The sequence below is a fragment of the Terrapene carolina genome, unplaced genomic scaffold, assembly GCF_002925995.2.
Source record: "Terrapene carolina triunguis isolate 2854851 unplaced genomic scaffold, T_m_triunguis-2.0 Scaffold113, whole genome shotgun sequence".
NCBI classification, from domain to species: domain Eukaryota; kingdom Metazoa; phylum Chordata; order Testudines; family Emydidae; genus Terrapene; species Terrapene triunguis.
In genome coordinates this window covers 17,394,086-17,412,095 of record NW_020664464.1, presented here as the reverse complement: position 1 = coordinate 17,412,095, position 18,010 = coordinate 17,394,086, and the positions used below count along the sequence as shown (strand labels likewise).

Below are 18,010 nucleotides of genomic sequence, written 5' to 3'. Positions count from 1 at the left end.
TCATCCCGATATTTGCCTAGTTTTACAACAGACTACATAAAAAGTAGTAGTGAAGTCAGTATAAATTTAAATTTTATACAGAGAATGACGTGTTTATACTGCTCTATATACTATACACTGGAATGTAAGTTCAATATTTATATTCCAATTGATTTGTTTTATAATTATATGGTAAAAATGAGAAAGTGAGCAATTTTTCAGTAATAGTGTGCTGTGACACTTTTGTATTTTTATGTCTGATTTTGTAATGGGTATTCAAGACAAATCAGACTCCTGAAAGGGGTACAGTAGTCTGAAAGGTTGAGAGCCATTGAACTATAGTAAAGAGGAAATTTCAGGAAAAAGCTAGTGTGTACACACAGTTTCACCACTAATTACTGCTCATTAATTAGCTGCTGATTATAATTTTGCAAATAAAATGTATCTCCCATTATCCAAATACCACAAAGGGAGAGAGAGATCAGTTTGATGAATTAAACAAAAATATTTTATAATGTTTTAAGTTAACATTGTAACCTCTTCTTTCTCTGTTCATTGAAGAAATTTTTCTAATTCTTACATGTCAGATTCTCTGATTTAAAAGAAAAACTTTCTTACGTAATACGAATGCAGTTTAAGAAGGTGTATTAAAATCCAGAAGTATACTGTGTTCAGAAATGACAGACATTTTCATGAGTCAGTTTTACTATTTAAATCACTTTGACCTTTAAACCATAAATGCATGTTGCTGACAGAAGCAGGAAGGAATGTTTCTGTGTTGCCACATCAGCAGCTACTGTACTTCTATTCAAATTCTAAGTAACTGCAGTGATTTCATACAAGCACTTAAGAGGGATGAAAACATTTTCCAAAAGCCAAAGAACTTGATGTCAATGAGCTTGTGACACATTTTCTGCAGAACAATACTTGCATTAAAATGTACAGGGAAAAAACCCTTGCTGAAGAAATAGGTTAATAGGTTTTTTTGTTTATTTTGTTTTTTTGCTTCTTTACAGGGTAAGCAGAGGGCCCAAAAGGTTTCTCCGTTTCTTCCTCTCCACTGGGAATTCACGTCTTGACTAGTGCCCTGGATGACTGAAGGTCTGGCAGAATTATGTCAGATGCCATGAAAGAGCATATCTTTATCTAAGAGATAAAGTTGGGTTTTATTCACTATTTAAAACTTCTGATTTTGGTTTTGTTACTTAATAAATGTAAATACAGAATCATAGAAATGTAAGACAGGAAGGGACCTCCAGAGGTCATCTAGTGAGTCGACCCCCTGAGCTGAGCCAGGAACAAGTACACCTAGACCAACCCAGACAGGTGTTTGTCTAACCCATTCTTTAAAACCTCCAAAGATAGGGATTCCACAACCTTCCCGGTAATGTATTTAAGTACCTAAGTATACTAGTGTTAGATAGTTTTTCCTCATATCTAATCTATATCTCCCTTGCTGCAAATAAGATTACTTCTTGCCCTGCCTTCAGTGGACATGGAGAACAATTGATCACCATCTTCTTTATAACAGCTCTTATCAGGTATCTCCCCCATCCCAGTCTTTTCTCAAAACTAAACGTTCCCAGGTTTTGTTGTTGTTTTTTTAAATCTTTCCTCATAGGTCAGATTTTCTAAACCTTTAATCATTTTTGCTCATCTCCTCTGGACTCCCTCCAGTTTATCCACATCTGTCTTAAAATGTCCCGCCTGAAACCGGACACAATACTCCAGCTAAGGACTCACCAGCGCCAGGCAGAATGGGACAGTTACCTCTCATGTCTTACATATGACACTTATGTTAATACATACCGTAATTATATTGGGCCTTTTTTGCCACTGCATTACACTATTGGTTCATATTCAATTTGTGATTCACTCTAACCTCCAGATCCTTTTCTGCAGTACTACCTAGCCATTTATTCCCCATTTCATATTTGTGCACTCAATTTTTCCTTCCTAAGTATAATACCATATATACTCGTTCATTAGCCCGTTCATTTATAAGCTGACCCCCCAAAACGGATAGGTAAAAACAGCAAAAACTGTATGACCCTTTCATAAGCCGACCCTATATTTCAGGGATTGGAAAACTTTGGCTCCTGGCCCATCAGCGTAAGCCGCCGGCGGGTCGGGACATTTTGTTTACTTGGAGCGCCTGCAGGTAAACAAAACTACAATGTATTAGATCAGGATCGGCAACCTTTGGCCCGCGACTCGCCAGGGTAAGCACCCTGGCGGGGCAGGCCGGTTTGTTTACCTGCAGCGTCCGCAAGTTCGGCCGATCGCAGCTCCCACTCTTTGATGCGTCACTTTTTATAAGCTAACCCCCGCTCCTTGATGCGTCACTTTACCAAAAATATTCAGCTTATGAACGAGTATATATAGTACTTTGCACTTGTCTTTACTGAATTTCATCCTGTTGATTACTTACCAATTCTCCAATGTACCAAGGTTACACTAAATTCTAAGCCTGTCCTCCAAAGTGCTTGCAAACCCTTCCAGTTTGGTGTCCTCTTCAAATTTTATTAGCATACTCTCCACTCCATTAATGAAAATACTGACCAGTATTGGACCCAGGACAGACTCCTTAGTGACTCCACTAGATACACCCTCCCAGTCTGACAGCAAGTCATTGATAACTACTCCAAGTATGGGTTTTCAACCAGCTGTGCACTCACCTTATAATAATTCCATTTAGATCACATTTCCCTTGTTTGATTATGAGAATTTCATGTAGGATCGTGTCAAAAGCCTTACTAAAAATCAAGATATATCATGTCTACCACTTCCCCCTATCCCTGTCAAAAAAGGAAATTAGGTGGTATGGCATGATTTATTCTTGACAAATTTATGTTGCTATTATGTGTCACCTAGTATCCTTTAGGAGCTTTTACAAACTGATTGTTTAATAATTTGTTCCAGTATCTTTCCAGGTATCAAAGTTAGGCTAACTAGTTTATAATTCCCTGGGTCCTCTTTGTTCTTCCTTCTAAAGGTAAGTATTGTGTTTGCTCTTCTCCAGTCCTCCATGAGTTCTTGAAGATATTTGTTACTGGTACTGAGACTGCTCCAACTAGTTCCTTAAGTACCTAGGATGAATTTTGTCAAGCCCTGTCAACTTGAATAAATATAACTCATCTAAATATTAACTTAGCCTGTTCTTTCCCTATTCTGGCTTGTGTCCCTTTCCCCTTGTTATTAATGCTAAGCATGTTAAACATCTGCTCACAATTAACCCTTTTATTGAAGGCTGAAGGAAAATAGGCATTAAACACCTCAGCCTGTCTGTTAAAGATTTAACATTCCTGATCTTTAAAAGTGAAGACCTGAGAATACTCCCGTTACATCCCTGTGATTCATGGACAGCCTTCAGAAAAATCAGGAAGACAAAATTTTATGTCCCTCATATTTCTGTGGTAAAATATAAGAATGGGGGAAGGGAACTGCAACTTTCAGGCCTTCTTTAATACATCAGAAAGAATCAAAGAGGCACAAATTCTTATCCTGATAAGATTTCAGACCACAGAATAATTCCTTAAAGATATTTTAATTATAAGTCAATCTCATGTCACCTATGATGCATCTATTTCACTGCACAGCTAAGATCATGAGTACTATATGGTTAGTATAGAGCTAAGAGAAGCATCTTCCAAATTATGACATTCATATTTTAAGTGAGAAGACTTTAACTTGGTGTAAAACGACTAAATTGTTTAAAAATAATTCCCATTTAATTGTTGCACCTCTTCTCTCCAAAAATCTCTCACTTGTCTTCATCTTTTCCCATCTCCAACCCCATTCCTTCTTGTAGGTGAGCAACACTGTCCTCTCCAGACTAATACATTGGTTTCCATTTTGTTTTCGAACAATGCAGGTATATCCTGTAAACAAGGGCAGGAAATCTAAACACTAAACACAGAAATTTGTTACAGGACTTGCAAAATTAAGAGCTTTACTTGCATATAAGCAGGGAAAGAGGTAAGAGGAAGCATGAGATACCATTCCCACTGAAGTCAATAGCTTCCATCAAAAAACTGATGCAGGGATGAAGGGAATAGGTTTTCTTATTTCAACAAAAAATGCTCAGTTTTAGTCAAAGGCAGCAGCAGCACTGGGCAAATATACTGAGTTCCACTTCACTGGAAATGTTTGCACTCTGTTCCTAAAAAATATGCTGAGCAGACTAGTAGTATAGCACAGTGACAAACTTGTACAATTTTGAGTGGGAAGTGAAGGAGCATGAAGACCTCCATGTCGAAAAAACCTGAATACCTGCCATTTGATACACCCTGCTCCATTCCAAAGGCAAAATAATTCTCCTTCAGAAGTATTTTTAAAATGAGCCCTGTGATAAGTCAATGCTAGCAGAAATGATAAAGCAGTATCCAGAAAAGAGGTAAATTCCAACAGAGGCAGAGAAAGCATACTAATCTTTCTTTCAATTTGGTGTTGCTAAAATGTTAGCAAGGGGTTCCCAGGAATCCCGGTCAGTCCAGTACGTAAAAGTTATTTTATCTTTAAATGAAGATGCAACCACCAATACAGTGATTCCTTTTCTACTGAAGATATATGGGTAATGTGTAACAAATATCCAAAAGCCTGTTGCACCGATCTCCCACTACTTCTTTAGTCCACCTTACTACAGAAATATACCTCCTTTCCAGCCTTAATCAGCCCTGGTATCTGCACCTTGCCGGGACACTTTTGTGATTTACTTTATATTTACAAATTATTGAACATTAAATAGTGCCATTATTAACTAACCAACATCAAGTATTGTGCCATGGGGAAGGCATTATAGAGAGGTCACAATTGCCTGCTGCAGAAACTACCCAAGGGTCCATAAAAATGAGCTACAAAGATTTTTTTTAAATTGGATTTGTGTATTTTTTGCTTCTTTGTAATCTGTGAGACAGGCCTGAAATGGTCTCCCTGAGCCATCCCACCATGCAAGTCCCCTTTTACTCAATTATTTTCAGCTTACAAATATTAAGAAAAAATAAATGTGGTCTTCTCTGGTGTTTCTGGAGGACTTCATTTTGGGATTGGTCTCAAATGTTTATTGTGAATTTACACCTTAGTTGAAGAATTAATAATGTGAACAACACAAGCAGTACTACACAGCATTTTAGAAATATAATGGTGTTTGTATCAGAAAGGATGAACACAGAGTGGTGTCCAAGAGGGAGCTTACTGTCCAAGTATCATTTATAATTTACGGACATGTGAAGGGAACTATTAGGAGCTGTATGGAATTTATTATTTTAAAACTAGCTCGCACATAATGGACAAATTCCTTTTTAGGAAAGCTGGGAGAGGTGCTGTCATAAACAGAAAATGCAGAGAGTGCAAGCATTGCATACAGGCAGATCCAGATGTCAGAAGGCAGTGAAACAAGTGAAAGATAAAAGTTTTAACAATTTAAATTCCGTAATTGTTAAATCACTGTTGGTCCACAGATGCTGGAGCCAATAATAATGATAAGACGACAGAAAATATCATATTGCCTCTATATAAATCCATGGTACGCACCTTGAATACTGCGTGCAGATGTGGTCGCCCCATCTCAAAAAAGATATATTGAAATTAGAAAAGGTTCAGAAAAAGGGCAACAAAAATGATTAGGGGTATAGAACGGCTTCCATATGAGGAGAGATTAATAAGACTGGGACTTTTCAGCTTGGAAAAGAGGCGACTAAAGGGGGATATGATAGAGATCTATAAAATCATGAGTGGTATAGAGAAAGTAAATAAGGAAGTGTTATTTACTCCTCATAATACAAGAACAAGGGGCCACCAAATGAAATTAATAGGTAGCAGGTTTAAAACAAACACAAGAAAGTATTTTTTCATGCAACGCACTGTCAACCTCTGGAACTCCTTGCCAGAAGGTGTTGTGAAGGCCAATTTCATACTGACTTCTTTGGTGTTGATCTACTTGTACACTGGAATAGCTGGAAAACCAAGTACCATCTGATGACACCGGCATTTTCTTTCATTTTATTTAGCTAAGTTGAGACCAACATGAATTCAGTTCCCAGAGAATAGGATCTTTAAAGCCTCCCATGCTCATTTAATAAGTAGACTTTTTCCTGTATTTGCATGCAATGCCTGAGAGAATGATTATAATTTGTCTACAAAACTGGGTGTTCCTCTCCATGTTCGTAATTCAACACCATTCCAACTACGACTCAATATTCACACCTCCAAAGTAGGAGAAGGCTGACAAATTAAAGGAAATATGGGGATGAAGCAATTAAGCCCAAACTCCTTCCAGCAGAGGCCGTATTCTCAAGAAAAATCTGCCTTGGAAAATTTTGGGGGTAAAAACCCATAACGGGAAAAAATTGAGTGGAGAAGTAAGAGCACCTTAATAGCAGAATTTGATAGATTAAACTCAGTCTTCAGTCTGGGCAAAGACAAAGAAATTAATACTTTAATGAGAACAAAGTGCTTTAGGAGATAAGTTGTCATCTGTTTGGACCCAGTTTTCTGTAAAGCTACCATGTAGCAGTTAATATCAATCTATAAAGGTTGTATCTACTCAACTGAGAGAAGTTTTTTTAAGAAAAGGTTAGATTTTGTGGAATACATAAAGTTACAGAATCCATAATTTTATGCATCTATTACTTTCTACTTAGCTATCTAATTCTCCAAATGTATTCAATTGCATTTTTAAAGATATGGGATGCGATTATCCAGGCACTTGGCTTCTCCAATTCAAGGCTTAAAGTGAGTGGTTTTAACAGGGGGCTTCAAATGAGCTAGTCAGCCTGGTTTTCTACTAAGACACTTCCACAAAAACTACCTGCTTTGGATAAAAACAGAAACCAGTACTTTAGGGCCAATTGCATAAGGGTCAAATAGCGATTTAGGCATGTAAAATCTTGATGTTGAAGTTTATGAAATTCTACTTTTAAATGCAAGTTAGAAATTTAATAAGGCAAGATTATCTAAACTACTGTAAGCTCTTAATTATCACTTCAAAGACTAAAATTAAAGAAACTATTAAAGTTGAGTCAACTGTTCTGATCTTTGATGGCCATTAGCAGTACTTGTTTCCCAAATGGAGACAGAAATACATGTTGCAACACTGTCCAAATCCTCTGTAGTTGCTGACAATTTAGCAGAAGCTGGTACAGACCACGAAGTATGAGGATGTAAGGACTTATCTGATGCAAATGAAGACCTGATACAAGCATTCTAACTTATTACTGAAAGCATTCATATAATTTTTGCTTTAATGCAGCTATCAGAGGCTTTTGAAGATGTAAGTTGTTTAGACAGCTTTTTTGATATTTCAAGAAATTTACCAATTAGTAAATTCTTTTTACAACAAAGGTTTCCCCAGAGACCTGAGATTGGGTGGGAATTTGGTCTGAATCCATAGATCTAGGTGGCTTCAGTGCTAAAACGGGGTTATCTGCATTGCTCAGACTACTGAAAATAAAATCCAAGTAATTTGGTGAAGTCCTATTTAACTAGAATCTATTTAAAACACACGTTAATTAAATCTCAACAGGAAAATGAAAACTGATCTTGGAAATAAACTCATTTTAAAGATTAAAAATACAGCTCAAACATGCAGAATAGCACTATGAGCCAACCCACCAGCAAGCTGTTATTAGCAGGTATCCAAGCTGCTGCACATAAAAGACTGTGTTTCTACGAAGCACCACATTGTTTCTAATCTCAGAGATTAGATTTGTGGATAGCTGATTCATGTGAGGAAAAGGGGGAGATGGAAAAGGTGCTCCTCTTATGACAATCCTACAATATAATTAGGTCTTTCCGCCAAGTTGTTTCTTGTTATAAACCCAAAAAGATCTAGGTGTTTCAAGGTTCTGATGAGATCACAGAATTTTTATATCAACAGACCATTTCTACCATAAAATGAAGTGGCAATATATAAATAAAACTAATGTGAATTAATAGCTTTGATGAGACAGTGTTCACCTCTGGGTGCTTCTCAGGTGCACTGGGCAAGCTAAATAGTTCAGTATGACAGTGAGTAGAAAGTGTGGGAGGGAGCTTTGGAGCATCATTGACCAACACTGCCATCATAATCACCACTGCTGCCTGCTGAGACCATCTGCACTACTTGGCTTCCTTTCTCTTGATCCTATGGTGTTCTGGCCAGACCAAATAAAGAGAGGGAACCTGATGAAATTACTATTTTGATGGCTCTGTCTTGAGCAACTCCTGAGATGTGAATCTGAGGGCAAGTCTACACTACTGCACTGTGTCGGCATAGCTGCATCTGGCGAAGACACGCAATTCTGATGGGAGAGCGCTCTCCCGTCGGCATAATTACTCCACCTCCATGAGAGGCAGAAGCTATGTCTGCGGAAGAGCATCTCCTGCTGACGTAGCACAGTCTGGAGAGAGCTTAAGTCGATGTAACTTACATCAATTGGGGAGGTGTCTCTTTCACACCCCTGAGCAACGTAAGTTACATCGACTTAAGCGGCAGTGTAGACCAGCCCTAAGATGCCTACTGCTGCACTTTCCCCTAGTGCAGTGGTCCCCAAACTTTTTCTCATGCCCTCCCTCACCCCTGTCTGCCCCCCACCCCCTGAGCCGGGGTCAGGACCATGGCTCCAGGATGGGGGATGTGGACAAGGGTAAGGGAGCCGAGGCTGGGGCCACAGCTGGGGGGTGGGGGCCAGGAGCACAGCTGGATGGTGCTGCCTCTCCGCCCCCCGTGGGGGCTGGCCTGGGCCCCAGCCATGTCCCCCTGAACATTTCTTTGTGCCCCAGTTTGGGGACCTCTGCCCTAGTAGCAATACCCCTTTTACAACTGTCAAGCCAGGGCTGTTTCCCTTAAGACTGCCTACATAAAATTTATCCCTACAGCTTTAAATGTAATCTTCAGCTTCTGTACCAAACCTTTTAGTAACATTGCAGTGCATTGTTAAAAGTTCAGCATATTTCACTGGAAGCATTTCAAAAAAGTGAAGTATATTCTGTAGTCTGTAACCATTTGGAAAGAAGAGGCATTACATAAATACAAGAAATTAAAAATAAATTATGTACAGTAATATGAATTTTACTTTCAAACCTGTTTAGAGAAGTTTTAAAACAGTTAATTTTTTGGCAGAAATGTACAAAATTACATACTGGGGTTTCTTTCAGGCATGGTTTGTTCCACTGATCTGGACAAAACTAAGAACTGAGGCTTATATCATTAGGTTTCATGAAACTGAATGGTTGTTTTTAATCAGTTTTAAAATTAGAACATTTTATTGCTGTAAATTACAGAGCTCTTCTGGTGGCAAAACTGAGTCTCTTACCTGTGCATCAAAAACCCAAGGGTTCCATCAATTATATATCACTTTTCCACTAAACAGCCCTTCAAAAGTTTTAGGAATTGTTTTCAGTGATCATTAAAATACCTCTGAAGACATTTTTGCAATATATGAAACTAGTTTTATAACTTATTTAAAGAAGTTCTTTGCAAAGAAGTACATTCAATGTAAGTAAAACTATTTACTGTAGTGTACACTGCAAAGAATAAAGTTTAGACTACTTACTTGGGATACACAGGCTCATAAAGATATTTGTCCCTTGAGGATGGAATATCAAAAAATAAGATGTATCCATTTGCAGTCTGAAAGAGACAGATGTTGCAGCTTTTACAAATGTTGTTTGTGTGTGTGTATATGTAAAACTTACAGGAATTCCAATAAAAACCATTAAAGTCGCAAACATTTTACAAACTAAATAGAAAATCCAGTAAAAAAATCCATAATTTCATATACCAGTTTCAATAGAGTGGTTACCACACCATGCATGCATGTGCTACTAAAGACAAAATATGGTTGATCATAAACAAGATGCTTCAATTAACCTTACATCAGCCAATGATATGCAAAATGTTACACAAGAAAGTTAAACTCAACAACCCTGAAATCAAGATGCATTTCTGCTAAAAATCCATACTACTCCTTAAAATCCACCGTATGGATCACTTGTACAGTAAAAGACAATATGAAAAGCATACCACTGGTAGCCATTTTCCTCCTTAAATATGGAGATCAGAGCTCAGACTGTAGGAGTATGGGCCTGATTTTTAAAAAGGTATTTAGGCACCTAGTGGGATTTTCATTTAAATGAATGTGAGTTAGGGACCTAAGCACTTTCGAAAATCCCACTAGGTGCCTATCTTTAACATCCAAATACTTTTAAAAATCGGGCCCAAAGTGCCCACAAAATTGTGCAGTAAAGCCAAGCTGCTGCAGTAAACACTAGAGTAGCATATCCTCAGCACCTCTGAGACTGGGAAGGAGGAGGCAATGGGTTTAGGCATACCATACCATCATAATTCAAACAAATCTGCCTTTCGATATGACAGAAGTAGTTTCAAACTTTTTAAATATTTTATTAATCTAGCAGACGTATGTTTATTCAGTCATTAACATGTACAGTTAAGACTAAGAATTCATACAATGCCTGCATAAATACAGCAGAGGCAGATGACCAAGAAGTTGCCAAGTCAGCCAGCCAGCAGTTTCTTACCAAATGTTTAGCAGCAGCATCTAGACAAGTGGGCAAATGCATTTAAACTAAACTATGTCTCATTCATTTTAAAACTGGATGGGCATGCACTCAAAGCAAAAAAGACTGAAGGCAAGAAGCGAAGAAATATGAAAGGTTTCAAATTTCTTTCCAGAGCTGATTTCCTGTTTTTCAGCTAAGGAACCAAAAGGGAAACATGCTTGTTCACTTATTTCATCAGCTTAAATAGAGTTTTTGCACCAAAAACTTAGTGCTTTTAATATATTCAATTTGAGTTTCAGCTTCAAACTAAAAAACAGGAATATAAAAAAAATAAATGGGATTCTTCAAGGCAAATACCTTTCTTCCTTCAAGATGACAAAAAACGTGCCACTCTGACCTTGAGAGAGTTAAGTTTCCATTTATTTCCAGCCACTGTGCAACAAAATTAACTTCACTGCACAATACATAGTAGAGAAACTTAACATGCATCTATTTCTAACATCTACATAAGTTTTTTCCATTGCTTAGCACCTGTTCAAATATTTAAACTCATAAGAATTCTATCCAGATAGGAAAAGTAAAACAATACTGTAAAGTATCTTCCTACTGACATTAACATACAAAAGGCCTTCTTGAATTCCATCCTTAGTACAAGCTGCTATCCTTAGGTTTACTTCTGAACAGCACATCAAATGCCATCAATGAAGCTACTTGAACAATAAAGGAACTGAACATTTTATTACAAGATCACTATAATCATTCAACTGCGCAATTACTTTACACTAGGTAGGAGAGTTTTACACTGAAATACATTGAAATAATAAACTGCCACATTCTACAGCTCCCCAATGCCCTGGTCACTGTCTCAATAGACTGCCAGGACATCCACCTTCCTTGCTTTGAGAGATCTGAGATACATATGCTTATAAATTATTATTTATTATTATTATTATTATTATTAGTGTATTCACTGCATTGCAAAGGATTCATCCATATGATTTCCCTTTGACAGTGTGAGACTAATTAACTCTGTTCCTATAGCTTTTTATTAACAGCAGAATCCCACTGCATATGCTGGGAATTGAGTCCTGAACAGAAGACTCATGGACGACAGGCAGTAGCAGGGGAAGTATAGGAAAAGGAGAAGGACTAGAAATACATTTGATACTCTGGTTTCATCTAGACCAGCTGTTCTCGAACTGTGCATCAGGACCCCAAAAGTGGATCACAACCCCATTTTAATGGGGTCACCAGGGCAGGTATTAGACTTGCTGGGGCCCGGGGCCAAAGCCCCAGACCCACTGCCTGTGGCCGAAGCCTCTCGCCCGGGGCAGTGGGGCTCGGGCTTTGGCTTTGTCCCCGCTCACCCGTGGCGGCGGGACTCGGATGGGCTCAGGCTTCGGTCGCCTGTCCTGGGGTCATGTAGTAATTTTTGTTGTCAGAACAGGATTGCAGTGCAGATCAGGGGTCTAAATCTGGACTAAATCTTTTTGGTCCTATTGTAACAATGTAATTGACTGGCAATTGAACAGAGTTAACATAATTATAAATGTTAATCTGGACACCCTACCAACATTTGTTCCTAGCCCTGATTCAGCCTAGAGCTCAGCCTGAGGCAGGGTCAAAAAAGCAAGATGAAGTGGAAGAGTTTTGCATACATTATAGATGCAAGAAACAATAATGTCCCTAGAGAAGTAGCTTTTGCTACCTATTGTAATTTCAATTTATTTCTGCATTTGACATCACTTTGGTCATCTGGGGAACAGTAAAACTCAGTACACAGCTTTATTTTTTTCCACAAGGAATTTTATATATTATTAGGTCAACAAATTTATCTTCCAATTCAAGAATGTATATAGCCCTGGCTGTCTAATTGAGAGCTAGTGCTATCACTTTTCTTGAGCAGGAAGTAATTAAGCCTCTAAAGCTGCGCCTTATTCACCTGAATACGCCTCTGAAGCTGCACCCTGAATTCACACATCTGGCCACACTTCTAAGATTCACTAATGCCAGTTATCTGACTGAAGTTAAATTTCAGGCACAAGGCACCGGTTATGCAAAGGCTGATCACCCCACTCTTTTTTTTAAAACTATGTTCATTTGTGTCTTGCAAATTTGCTTGTGTTTATAACATGAGACATATTAGAAACCTCATGACTAGCTATGTTTCAACAATGGTTTGACCTTCATTCTGTATGTAGGTTATTTTAGTTTCTGAAACTGAAGCTCACATGAACTCGGTCTCGAAGACATGGGAGTTCAGAATTTCCACTACCTTGCACCAGCAATATATTAAGCAGTGTCCTATAAAAACATTCTAGAGTACTGTAACTTATCCAGAAAATTACTAAAAATCAACTCTGGTTAACAATACAGCACATCAATCTCATGAAAAGTGTTAGGACACATTTGACAACACCCCAAAAATATATTTGTTAATATTATGCAGCATATTTAAGCAGTTTAGCTTAATTTAAACATTCATGAAACTAGTTTTTTCAATCCTAATTGTAACAACTCATTTGGCAGTTTGAAACTGAAGTGATTTTTGAAGACCATGGTTTGTGTAAGAAAACACACTTCAGGTATTAATACATGGCCTGTATCATATGCATATGAACTTCATTTTAACACCTGATACCCCTTTTAGGTACAAATGTGAGCATGTACATCATCTGATGAACACAGACTCTTCCCTGTTACATTTCTTAGACACTCTCTGGGAGTGTCATTGGGCCAAATTCTGCTGTTACACTTCTGCAAGACCCCTCACTAATGTGCTGCCTTGGAATAGAGGTGGCCAGTAGAGTAAAGCCCTTAGGCTCAAACTCTGCCATAATATACACAGGGGAAAAAAGCTCAAGGGATAAATGTTTACTGTGTATATTTTATTGAACGATTTTGTATTTTTACTCAAGAGTTCCATAGGTTAAAATAGTGGTTTTTAAGGAGTTTGAGCAGCACTATAGCAATTTATCAGACACTTATAATTTAGTTAAGTCCAGGAAAGACTCCAGCAGAGAAAGAAGCACAAAAGACGGATTTAATCAAATGATGCCTGGCTATTCACCTGATTTCCAGAAGTACCCACCTAGTCCACGGAGTCATAATTTAAAAGTTGTACAAAACTAAATGGCAATAACTTAATACAATATCTTATTGCAATCCTCAGTTCACAATTAAAATTTGAGAAAAAAAGATTTACAAGAAGTTCACCCTATAATAAATAATTCAACATAATGATTCATGCCCCCCTAGGTATGAATAAGATGCCACTTGCATACAGTGACAGTTTAAAATGCTGAAATTACTGTAAAGCATTGATAATGCTATATAGCTTGGTAATGCTATAATACAGATGAACTAAAGATCCTTCTTTCTCTAGCAGGGAAGCTAGAAGAATGCTACATAACATTATTGTAAAGTTCTACTTGGCCAGTCACTCTGGGAGAATAATGTTTTTGCTAAGTAAATAAAACTCCATATTAGCCTTCAGAGAGTAGATTTTCTTGACAGTTTTGTAAGGCTACTATAGTACATAGACAAAAACAGGATTTACTAAAGAAAGCAAAAATGGCCACATTGGAAACAATCAGATTTGTACAATATTTGATGAGTTTCTACTAAAGAATCTTACACAGAGATTTGGGTTTTTAATATAGTAGGGCAATCACTAATGAAAATGCTAAAGAATTTATATCTGAAGAATTTATATCTAACATATTTGTGTGTGTGGTTCAGATGCAGTCTATCTGATGAATACCTAAGCTTTCAGTACTTAAAGCCTTCCAACCATCTGAAAATTTATGTATTTTGTGTCTCACCGCAGCTGAGACATACAAGCAACAACACTGCTGAGAACAGCAAAACCAGAACTCACTGTCCCTATACAAAAATTGGAGAGGAAAACAGAACCTCTTTCCATATAGGACTGGTGACTCTGGAGTTCTCTCCCAGTTTCCTTTCTACCCCAATCCACACCTCAAATATTTATCTTCTTGAAATCTTGTCCTCCCTTGGCTTTTGTGACTTAAACTCTCCTCTTTAATCGTTCTTCAGTGGGTCCTCCTCATCTCCAACTTTTGGTGGGGATCCTACAGAACTAAACCTGGGCTCCTTCTTTTGTGCCCCTATACCCTGTCATTGGATAACCTCACACACGTACAACTTCAGGCAACTTTATGCTGATGACCCAAAAACGTACCTCTACGTACCATCTGAACCTACTTCTTCACTTGTCTTTAACATCTCATGGATGTCAAGTGATAAAATTCAACATGGCCAAAACTGAACTCATGATCACCATCCTTCCTAAACCTTCCTCTATAATACTCAGTCCTACCTTGAGTGCAAGGGACTGGACTAGATGACCTCTCGAGATCCCTTCCAGTTCTGATTCCCACACACACCATCTTCCTCATCCTCCCAGTCACTCAGGCCCATAATCTAGATATCACCTTCAATTTGGCCTTCTCTTTAGACCCGTACTTCCATGTCATATCCAAGTCTTGATGTTTCTTCCTATACAGTTAAGATCCAGCCTTCCTCCTCTTCACACTACCAAAACTCATCTTACATCTTGACTACTGAAATCTACTCTCTAGCATTTATTGCTGCAACCTTGCCTCTCAAATCCATTCAATATGCTGCTAAGATAGTTTTCCTAGCAACTTGCTTGATCACATTCCCAGCTTCTTTCTACTGGGCTTTTCCATTCATAAGATACAAGCTTCTTGTCTTTAAGGTTCTTCAGGTATGAATCGGATTTAGTAGCTATGCAGCATGAAGTCATAATGTTGAAAGCTGCCTTTGCTCCAGTGTTTCCAGCGTTTATTACCTATCGCTCAGCTTCTCTCTCAAAACACTCCATTGCTCATTCTCATGCCATTCCCTATGCATAGGAAAAACCTCCCGCAAAATATCCATAAAGCTATTACTTTATCCTCTAAGATTCACTTCTACTGTGATGTCTATACAGCTGAAAAGCTATGGCTACTCCTTACCAAGGAAGATAGTGTTTAAAAAAAGAATGTTAACTCATCCTTCCTTTACCTTCTCCCCACCTGTTTGTTTGACCCATCTATTAAGTCTTGCCTGTAGACTCTGGGGCAGGGACTGTCTTTGTACTTCATGTCTGTAAAATGCCTAGGACCAAGAGGCATTGATTCCTGACCAGGGCCCTTAAGCACTACTGTAATACAAATAATGAACATCCACAATCCTCCTCTGTGCAAAATTCAAAACCAGCTTTCCTTTAAGTTTTTATTATGCAGATCATGCATGAGAGAACAGGGTGCTATACCAATGATCAATATTGATTATGGTTTGTATAGTTGGTCTTTATATGGAACTTGTTACCTATGGCACAGAAGGCCTTTCGGCATTAGTTAAGATTGATATATATACACTCACTCTCACACACACACACACACACACCACAATTTCAAAGAAAACAATTCTCTACTTACTGAAACAGCTATCATGGTGCTGTCGGGCCTCCATTCTGCTTGCTTATAGGGTCCAAACTGAGAAGCTGGTTTTGATAGTTCCTTGTAGCTTACAATTAATACACTGGGCTGGGGAAAGAGTAATAAACGTAGTTACATTTCATGTCCGAAGGGTAAAGGAATATGGCTTTTTTGTTGTTGTTTTTGTGTTGTGTCATTGTGCCACAAAATAAAATCAAGTTATTCTGATGCTAAGAAACAGAATTTCAGGGAAACCATTACTGTACAGTTGATAAAGAATAGTATACTGCTTTTGAAAGGGATTACACACTTTGCAACAGATGTTCAATATACTTACTAAACCTACTTCACAACTTTTAAAACCAGGCCACTTCCTATATAAATGTGCTTCAGATACCAGATCAAGTGCTATTATATAATACACAAGCAATGAATATTATAGGTGGGGCTTGTATTACCACTTATTAAGAGTGCCTGACACTGCTCACTGTAAGACTATCTTTGGTTCTTATAATTTTACCAAAACATTTGGGCTGAATTTTTTCTATACCAGGTGTCTGCCTCAGGCTAAATTTTATGGAAAAAAATTCAGCCAACATTTCTGAGAACGAGGCTTAGGAAAAATAAGTTTTGCCCCTATGCTTTGGTCAGCCACAAATCCAAGATTTAAAAAAATTTCAAAAATTGCAGTTTGCACATAACAGTTGACTTGCTAAAACTTTGCAGCTTGATTCCACAAAGTTTGAGCAGAACTTTCCCTGCAATTGTGGTTCCGGAGGCTGCTGCAGGCCAAGCTGGGGCTAAGCACTGAAACAGAGCAAGACAACTGTCTCTTCTGTAATTAAGAGCCAGACGGTGAGACTAGAACTTGCTGGGCAAGTAGACTGGGAATGATTAGGTGAGGCAAACAGGACTGGAACAAAGAGGCAAAGGTTGGTAAAAGACAGGACAGGGACAGTTTGGACGGCATGGGGCAGAAGGGGTGAAACTTGGGGTAATGAACAAAAAAGTCTGTGCCCGCTAGAGCACACCCCCCTCCAATGTCTGGTATGCAACCCAAGATTCCTGTGAAATCCACTGACAAAGCATCCCACCGCCTTCTACTGGTGGTCCATATAGAGGATGACAACCTACCACCATCAGTTACTCTCCGAGTTCAAACAACAGAGGTCCATGCAGTAGATCTAAAAGTCCAAACTCTCATGAAGAATCATGTAGGCATCAATATGATGCCACATGATGGAATTTGTTTATTCAGTTTTATTTTTAAAATACCTAGGAAGCTACAAACAATAACCATATGTTAAAGAAAAAAATTGTATGTGCTCATGTAATTAAAGGCAGTATCATAATGTATACACACAAGGTATCAAGATTCAACACATGATATCAGGAATGCTTCTGAATTCAAGTTACCCATACACTGGTCTACTTAAAAGCAACCATTTTGACCGAACTTATGAAATGTCACTCTAGTTGTAAGCCAAGATCAAATGAATTTAAAATGGCTTTATTTCCTTAATTTGTATCTTACCAGTATGCTTTTTGTGTTTTCTGTATCTTCATTAGAATCTCAGTAATTTCCACTAGTGACTAGACCAATTACCAGCTACTTGATTTTGAGCATTTCAGTAGCAAGTGAAAAAAAAAATCTCATTAATATATTCTAGCTTAGCTTTAATTTGTTCATATGTGATTACTTTACACTAATTATATTTATTAACACTATCAAGTCTTTGTAATTCTGGACATTTCTTTATTAGAACACTATGAAAACTGGAAATAAATTAATTCTATGCAAGTCACAGGATGCACAAATCAATAAAGTTTGACTATAAGGATTTACAAAATAATTTTACTCCATAGCATTGCTGCAATTCAAAGGCATGTCTAAAAAGATTAGTAGCCAGCAGAGTACATTTTATTTGGCCAAATTTTGTGGCGTTTCTGGAAGTGAAGATACTGTTTTCCTTACTAGAATAGATATTTAGTTCTAAATTAATAGGTGATCAAGTTAGCCTACCTAGACACAGAATTTAGCAGTGGAATGGCTACTGTTACAA

General features: G+C 37.9%; 1 protein-coding gene across 1 annotated transcript in view; it reads right to left on the bottom strand.

The window, feature by feature from the left end:
* RIC1 (RIC1 homolog, RAB6A GEF complex partner 1) overlaps nucleotides 1–18,010 on the bottom strand; it is a 71,964-nt gene that overhangs the window by 43,360 nt on the left and 10,594 nt on the right. Inside the window, exons 2-3 of the mRNA XM_026652334.2 lie at nucleotides 15,948–16,055; nucleotides 9,513–9,589 (exon numbers count right to left, since the gene is read on the bottom strand). Coding sequence (XP_026508119.1) covers nucleotides 9,513–9,589; nucleotides 15,948–16,055 — 185 coding nt within the window. The remainder of the gene's footprint in view (nucleotides 1–9,512; nucleotides 9,590–15,947; nucleotides 16,056–18,010) is intronic.